This window comes from Coregonus clupeaformis, chromosome 8 (genome assembly GCF_020615455.1).
Source record: "Coregonus clupeaformis isolate EN_2021a chromosome 8, ASM2061545v1, whole genome shotgun sequence".
NCBI classification, from domain to species: domain Eukaryota; kingdom Metazoa; phylum Chordata; class Actinopteri; order Salmoniformes; family Salmonidae; genus Coregonus; species Coregonus clupeaformis.
The window spans coordinates 61,370,367-61,379,329 of record NC_059199.1 but is presented as its reverse complement, the minus strand read 5'-3'; the positions used below and the strand labels follow the sequence as shown (position 1 = coordinate 61,379,329).

The following is an 8,963-nucleotide window of genomic DNA, read 5'->3' as shown; positions in this document are numbered from 1 at the left end:
TAAATGCACAGTCAACTTAGTGTATGTGAACTTCTGACCCACTGGAATTGTGATACAGTGAATTATAAGTGAAATAATCTGTCTGTAAACAATTGTTGGAAAAATGACTTGTGTCCTAACCGACTTGCCAAAACTATAGTTTGTTAACAAGACATTTGTGGAGTGGTTGAAAAACGAGTTTTAATGACTCCAACCTAAGTGTATGTAAACTTCCGACTTGTCACATTGATTGATGAGGTGTCATACTTGGCACAGGCCAAACACACACACACACACACACACACTAACATATTTCATGAGGGATCACAGTGTTCTCTCAGTGTTTGCTCAACAGTGTGGATGGCCCTGATTTGGATGACACTGACAAAGGCTGTAACGTTTGTCTATCTACCCACCCCTAAATTAAATAAGTACTCAAAAGAAACCTTCAATCTCCTTTTTGAGTGAGGACCAGATACACCATTTTGGAATTCTATAAAATGTTGGTCGATAACTCCATGGTTTAATTTACACACTGCACATGGGCAATCCCATAAAAGCTTTCACACATTATTTATGGATCTCTTAAAGGGACAGTGCCATATAGTGGATATAAATGAATACAGCTACGTGCTTTTACCTCCTGGCTACACCTGGACTACCATTTGTAACGAATTCAACTCAAATGAAAAAGCAAACAAAAGGACGCTACAACAACTTCAGGTAAGATACTGCATTTATTGTTGGCCCACTTTTACAAATCCGAGAGAGACCAGAGACAGATGAGCTGGGGTATCCCCGACGATGACCATTTGGACAGTTCAGATGGGGGACCGTTACAATCCTCATTTGGTAGGACACATTCATTCAACATGTGCCATCCCCGGACTGCAGGGAATATATGTAATGTTGTCAGTCATCTCTTGCACTCCAATAATAAAATTGATTTAATGAATTTAACTCTTGAAGAAGTAATGTTCTCTAATTTTCTAGAGATAGATGATCACCATAGCTTGGAGGGGATAAGACAGGATGAAGGTCAGCCCACTACATCTGCAGCAGCCAGGAGGGAGGATTGTGATATTTCCATTTGTGAATTAAAAACCTTTTTGTTATAAATCCATGGCAATTGTTTGCTTCAATCATTTGAGCTATCTTTGTTGTGAGGAGTGCAGCATAGCAAAAGCATCTCTGCAGGCATGTCCATTTCTGTCATTGTGTGCCTCAACCCCGGGAACATCTGGGTCATCCTCATGTTCAGTGTGAGGATCTGGGCAGTCATGCTGTTTGAGGTCATTGATCTGGGCAGTCATGCTGTTTGAGGTCATTGATCTGGGCAGTCATGCTGTTTGAGGTCATTGATCTGGGCAGTCATGCTGTTTGAGGTCATTGATCTGGGCAGTCATGCTGTTTGAGGTCATTGATCTGGGCAGTCATGCTGTTTGAGGTCATTGATCTGGGCAGTCCTGCTGTTTGAGGTCATTGATCTGGGCAGTCATGCTGTTTGAGGTCATTGATCTGGGCAGTCATGCTGTTTGAGGTCATTGATCTGGGCAGTCATGCTGTTTGAGGTCATTGATCTGGGCAGTCATGCTGTTTGAGGTCATTGATCTGGGCAGTCATGCTGTTTGAGGTCATTGATTTGGGCAGTCATGCTGTTTGAGGTCATTGATCTGGGCAGTCATGCTGTTTGAGGTCATTGATCTGGGCAGTCATGCTGTTTGAGGTCATTGATCTGGGCAGTCATGCTGTTTGAGGTCATTGATCTGGGCAGTCATGCTGTTTGAGGTCATTGATCTGGGCAGTCATGCTGTTTGAGGTCATTGATCTTGGCTGCCATGCTGGATGAGGTAATTGTGAAGAACTGCTGTTGAAATTATGACAATGCAGCCTCTTCTTGGTTGAAAGCCCAGTGTGTTTCTGAGACACTGGAAACGACTCTTCCATACACCAAACATGTGCTCCGCTATACCTCTGGTGCGGATATGAGCTTGGTTGTACCGTTGTTGCTCAGGTCCTATTGCATGAAGATAAAGGGTGAACAAGAAGTTGGTCTGTGCATACCCACTGTCACCAAGTATGATTCCCCTATGGTGTCCTCCTTCAAGCTGAGCATACAAAGTTTTAGAGTCATGGGTTGCACCTTTCCAACATGCAACAATGTTGGAGATCTGCAAATTGGGAGTGCACACACTTTTTACATTTATTGAGAAGCAGTTTTTATTCCTGTACTCCTCTGTTCACTTACACCACACAAATCTCCTGTTTCACGATGGAAGGTTCCAGATGCCAAAAACCTCAATCTGATCAGTACTTGTAGGGTAGGAGGTATGGGCCTTCCCCTAAGAGAGAGTCAGATGAAAGCCTTGGCTCAAGCAGACAAATTATGTCAGCTGCATTTTCTTTGTACATATGGAAACAGTCACGGAAATTGATTTAAACAAAAATAATTCAGTGGGTTACTCAGTCTATACCCACCCTTCTGGTGGTGCTCTTTGATCATCATTGAAATAGTCCAGGTAATCCATTTTAGATCTCGGCAGGGACGGCTTGTTCAATAGGGCGATATGGGCGACGCACTGCCAAACGGGAAAAGGAAGGGATTTTTTTTCTAATCAATTATATCACGGCAACAGCAGTTATCAGTGTTCACGTCTGATCTGCCAGCCACTAAATGTCAAATCAGGCTAAAGTCGTGCTTCAAATGGCCCCGCCCGTTTTTTGGGCGATTTCAGTCAGGTTGAAAATCGCCCAGAAGTCTCTCATAGCCTGTCATGTAAAATCTATTTTTTCACATTTCAAAGCTTTCAATACATTCTCTATGGGTGTCTGTGGGCATGCACTTACGCTTTCGTCATACGTGACGTAACGTTGAACGTAACTAAGACAATGGCGGCTAGCAGCGTCTATGTTGCGACCTGCAGTGTGGCGTTATTTTATGTTTTTAATTTGTAGACTTAGTTTACAAACATTCTGCAAACATTCTGCTTTGGACTGATCTTTGGTTTTGGACTGATCTTGTTGATCGTGTACATACCCGCTACGAACGGACTAAATAATGAAAACGCTGCTGGCAGCGGAATCCCAATACAGCTGGGAGACTTGGCTGGATGACAGAGTCCCGGACAGAGAGGTGGAGCCGGCCGGCTTCACCCTGGTCAGAGCGGACCACGATCCTGGTAAGAGAGCGACTCTGTACCCCGACATTGAACTGCTTTCTGTGTCATTGAACCTTACTATTGTTGATAAAACAAGTTTACTGGAGAACGGAGACCAAGTAGAGACTTTTGGACAAGGTGGATAATTGTATAATATAAGGCAGTTTATTCAGAGGTAAAGATATCTGGAATCGCGTGCACGGACCCGTTCGTCAAACTCGTAGGGAGTTTATCAGAAGAGCCCCTAAACATTGTGTGCTGACATTTTATACAATAAAATGAAGTAGGTTGAATCTAGTAGTTCTGATCTTCTGATTGGTCCTGATGAGTTGGGCGAGGTCACCTCCAGGCTAGTGTCACTGTTGCATTGGCTCTGAGTCGGGTTCTCTGTCTTCAGATGTTCAGCCTAAGAGAAGAGGATTTGTGTGTGTGTGTGTTTGTTATCAGTGTGTGTGTGTGTGTGTGTGTGTTATCAGTGATGATGTGTGTGTGTGTGTGTTTATCAGTGATGATGTGTGTGTGTGTGTGTTTATCAGTGATGATGTGTGTGTGTGTGTGTGTGTGTGTGTGGGGGTGTGTGTGTGTGTGTCCTCAGGGCAAGAACTCGTGAGTTGGAAGAACTGAGAGACCTATGGCGTGGGTGTTATCCTTAGCCACCTGCTGACAAGGCTGACAAGATAGGGACTCTTGTTCATTGTATTGAATACAAAGGCCCAACACAAAATGGGTCATGCACAAGATTTTAGTCAGACCAAGCTATAACATTATATATTTACTACGACAGTACATTCAACCAAAAGCTAATATAACAAAGGCATCAGAGATTATTTATAATCTGTCACAGAAACTGGAATCCATCTCCCCAGATCAGTCAATAAATGCTTCTGGTATTGACTTATATGCTGCCCCTGTCTTCATGTTGTTGCTGGACATATCTTTTTTAAAATGTGTGTAGGTCACCTAAATCATCAGAAAAATTGCCCCTCCTGAGAATTTTTTCAGGAGCCGCCACTGGATCTCGGTTAACTCTAATCTTCCTTCTGGAAATCAGACTTTTTAAATCTAAACTAGGGCAAGTCTGAGACTATTTTTAACCATGTCTGAGAAATGCAATTTTAGATAGTCCAGTTTAAAAATGCAATTTAGTCTAGGATTAAGCTTAATCTATGTCCGTGAAACCTCCCCATACAGTTCAGTTTTCTGAGGCTGCAGTCCAAACACGTTATTTTTACTCCTTCAGCCCTTGCGCTAGCCACTTTCCCTCGGGGAATCCCAGTTGAAACCGGATGCAGTTTGATTGCAATCTTAAATGGAGTTCCAATTCACTAACGTTACCCCCTCTACCCTTTATTTAGCTCGAAGGAACTAGTGTACAACTTTGGTCAATTAAGGGGTTGAAATGACCCACAATTCAACGCAAACTGTTGTCACATGTCAAACTCTGGTGCCCGCGAAGTGTCAAATTTAATCAACAAGGCTGCATTTTCGGCATGTCAGAGAAAAGTATGAAGCTAGCTTGCTAAAAATATATATATAGACATTGATTTTAGCGTTGGCAAATTGGCTTAGTCTCGTAGTGAGGAGCCTATAAAACGTAGCTAGATTCATAAACATATTTTTGGGAATTCTGAAATGTAATCGAATAAATAACCAAACTAAAAACTAGCTAGCCAGCTATGGGTAACTGTAGCTAGCTACCTGACAGGAGTGCTAGCTAGATACGTTAGCTTACTAGGTACATTAATAGCTTTAGGTTGGTTGTTTATAGGCTCAACTTCAAGATTTCCACCAAGGACGTTGCCTCTCCGATCCTCACTCTCCCTCGCTTCGGCAAGGGCCATTTAAGGTACACTCGGATGGGACAATGGCTGTCTACTTTGAGTTTGAAACGCAGACAGAGCCATATCTATGTGATCATCGTTTGACGGTGGCCTAGTGGTTCATTTCACAAGAGAGGGGCAATATAGATTGGGTGCTGCTCCCACCTAGCGGTCAGAAACTGTACTGAACCTATGTCAGGTCCACACTGTACAGCATGGATCATGAACTAGATTCATTTTTTGTTGAGGGGATGTTCGGGTGCCGGAACATAATTACAAATAATTTGTAGACTGCAAATTGACCTCAAGAATCCCAAACAGATACTAAAACATAATAATTTCAAACCTTGCTTCAAAGGAGATGATTGTGTACCACAGGGAAAAAAAAGAGGACTGAGCACGCCCCCATTCTCATCGACGGGGCTGTAGTGGAACAGGTTGAGAGCTTCAAGTTCCTTGGTGTCCACATCACCAACGAACTATCATGGTCCAAACACACCAAGACAGTCATGAAGAGGGCACGACAAAGCCTATTCCCCCTCAGGAGACTGAAAAGATTTGGCATGGGTCCGAAGGTCCTCAAAAAGTTCTACAGCTGCACCATCGAGAGCATCCTGACTGGTTGTATCACCACCTGGTATGGCAACTGCTCGGCCTCCGACCGCAAGGCACTACAGAGGGTAGTGCGTACGGCCCAGTACATCACTGGGGCCAAGCTTCCTGCCATCCAGGACCTCTATACCAGGCGGTGTCAGAGGAAGGCCCTCAAAATTGTCAAATACTCCAGCCACCCTAGTCATAGACTGTTCTCACTGCTACCGCACGGCAAGCGGTACCGGAGCGCCAAGTCTAGGTCCAAAAGGCTTCTCAACAGCTTCTACCCCCAAGCCATAAGACTCCTGAACAGCTAATCATGGCTACCCGGACTATTTGCACTGCCCCCCCAACCCACCCCATAGTTTTACGCTGCTGCTACTCTGTTAATTATTTATGCATAGTCACTTTAACTCTATCCACATGTACATATTACCTCAACTACCTCAACTAGCCGGTGCCCCCCTGTATATAGCCTCCTTACTGTTATTTTATTATACTTCTGCTCTTTTTTTCTCAACACTTTTTTGTTGTTGTTTTCTTTTACCTTTTTATTAAAAAATAAATGCATTGTTGGTTAAGGGCTGTAAGTAAACATTTCACGGTAATGTCTACACCTGTTGTATTCGGCGCATGTGGCAAATAAAATTTGATTTGATTTATATGATCACGTGTCTCTCTATTATGCAAGGGAATACTTGGGAACAGATTTCTTAAATTAAAATCATTTGGAGCTGATTTCCTGGTGTTTTTACAATCTTTTATGTCCAACAATTAAAAGAAAAAATTATATAAAAAACGTTATTTTTTGTTTTGTTTTTTGCTCAGAAAACTAAGGGGGCCAAATGAGACCACACGCGGACCAAATTCGGCCCGCGGGCCGCCAGTTGGGGAACCCTGCTGTACAATATTTATTTATGGTAGCCTACACACCCATATTCTGTGCGCTTTCTGGAAGGTTTGTGAACTGAAAAACAGCCCGCATTCATTCAGATGGCAAGAGGTTGTGGAAATAAACTTCAGGAGCCTAAACAACATTGGTAAAATGAGTTAGTTAGCCTAACATCATTGCAATAAGTAGCCTAGCATAGGCTACAGCTTTTAGCCTGTTGTGATTACACTTACTTTTCGTTATTATATAACATTTATAGACAGTGCCTATAAAATACAATTGGGCATATAGGCCTATATAGAATACAATTAATGTATTATAGGGAATGCATCTGAAACCACACCCTAGGCTATTCCCATGCTCCGTTGAGAATACAGCACGGAATTTATCGATGACAGCTCCGTGCAGCTTCTCAGCCTGTCGTCATGGTGTTGAATTGTTAACCGACGTATTAAAGTTCCAGGCCGTGCGCGTAACGTGTGTAGGCTATGCAACCCCAGAACCGATCGCTTCCCGCTGATCTCATAGTTTAATGGACTAAAGAAAGGCTGAGGGTGTGAGAAAACACCTTATCGTTACCGAATACCGTGACGCAAGTGTAATGCGACAGTGAAGAGATCTTGTCTCTCTCGCCATGCGGATGGCACGGTTAGGTGAAACTGTAAGCTAATGTATGTCCGGTCAGCTGTTTTTATTTACCGAGAGACAGCAGCATCAACGGGAGTGCACGAGATCACAGACTAGCCTATACGGCGATCCGGACTCCCACAGACGGGCAGGACTAACGGAGAGGAGGACAAAGAGAGAGAAAGAAAAATAGTGTCAGAGAGACAGACAGACAGAGAGAGAGAGAGAGAGAGAGAGAGAGAGAGCATTGAATTGAGAGAGAGAGAGACAGAGAGAGCGGGGGGGAGCGAGAGAGAGAGAGAGAGCATTGAATTGAGAGAGAGAGATGGAGTTTAAGCAGCTGGTGGAGGTGGCGGAGAAGTGGTGTTCGTCGGTTCCGTTCGATCTGATCTTCGCGGAGGAGGATGATGAGATAAGACTGGACTTCTACACAGAACCGGGAATTTCCTTCTATGTCCTTTGTCGGGATAACATGACGGGAGGGATCGAGCATTTCGTAAGTGTGTGTTCGCGCGCGCACGTGTGTGTGGTTGCGGTGTTTTGGGGTTTGCCTCTCGGGGCCCCAGGCGCAGTATGTGACTGTGTGTGTGCAACGGGAATGATGTCACTGCAGTTTGGTTTGGTGCACCGGACTATAGCACGCCTGGCGCGCATGTTGTTTTGGCCGCATTATATAGGGGCCGCCTGTCCTGCGCATAGCCTGCAATAGCAGTGCTGTTGTTGTTTTGTTAGAGAAGCGTCCGCTGCTCTCTAGTCCCCACTCTCCATCAGCCGGCCGGGGCCAGAGGGCGGGACCACAGTTCGTTTGGCTCGGCGTCTGGCGTTAAATAGTCAGCAGCCGCCGAAGCGGAGCCTAGAAGGACTCAGAGCGTGCATCCCATCATAAGCAACTGCCAGTAATACTTCATGTTGTATACATTTTTTATGTAACCATGTAATGGACATAGAGAGTCACTCAGCTCCTGCATAATGTGGATTTGTTTTTTCTTCATGTAGGGGCTAATGCTTCCTGTTATAGCCCTGTATCTGGACAGACTTCCTGTTATAGCCCTGTATCTGGACAGAGTTCCTGTTACAACCCCTGTATCTGGACAGACTTCCTGTTATAGCCCTGTATCTGGACAGAGTTCAGGTTATAGCCCTGTATCTGGACAGACTTCCTGTTATAGCCCTGTATCTGGACAGAGTTCAGGTTATAGCCCTGTATCTGGACAGAGTTCAGGTTATAGCCCTGTATCTGGACATACTTCCTGTTATAGCCCTGTATCTGGACATACTTCCTGTTATAGCCCTGTATCAGGACAGACTTCCTGTTATAGCCCTGTATCTGGACAGACTTCAGGTTATAGCCCTGTATCTGGACAGACTTCCTGTTATAGCCCTGTATCAGGACAGACTTCCTGTTATAGCCCTGTATCTGGACAGACTTCCTGTTATAGCCCTGTATCTGGACAGACTTCAGGTTATAGCCCTGTATCTGGACAGACTTCCTGTTATAGCCCTGTATCAGGACAGACTTCAGGTTATAGCCCTGTATCTGGACAGACTTCCTGTTATAGCCCAGTATCTGGACAGACTTCCTGTTATAGCCCTGTATCAGGACAGACTTCAGGTTATAGCCCTGTATCTGGACAGACTTCCTGTTATAGCCCTGTATCAGGACAGACTTCAGGTTATAGCCCTGTATCTGGACAGACTTCCTGTTATAGCCCTGTATCTGGACAGACTTCCTGTTATAGCCCTGTATCTGGACAGACTTCCTGTTATAGCCCTGTATCTGGACAGACTTCCTGTTATAGCCCTGTATCCGGACAGACTTCCTGTTATAGCCCTGTATCTGGACAGACTTCCTGTTATAGCCCTGTATCTGGACAGACTTCAGGTTATAGCCCA

At 44.4% G+C, this 8,963-nt stretch overlaps 1 protein-coding gene across 1 annotated transcript in view; it reads left to right on the top strand.

The window, feature by feature from the left end:
- The first annotated feature begins 7,330 nt into the window (after window positions 1–7,330).
- The window catches only part of LOC121573024 (maturin-like), a 4,778-nt gene continuing 3,145 nt past the window's right edge, over window positions 7,331–8,963 (top strand). Inside the window, exon 1 of the mRNA XM_041885061.2 lies at window positions 7,331–7,566. Coding sequence (XP_041740995.1) covers window positions 7,396–7,566 — 171 coding nt within the window. The 5' untranslated portion in view covers window positions 7,331–7,395. The remainder of the gene's footprint in view (window positions 7,567–8,963) is intronic.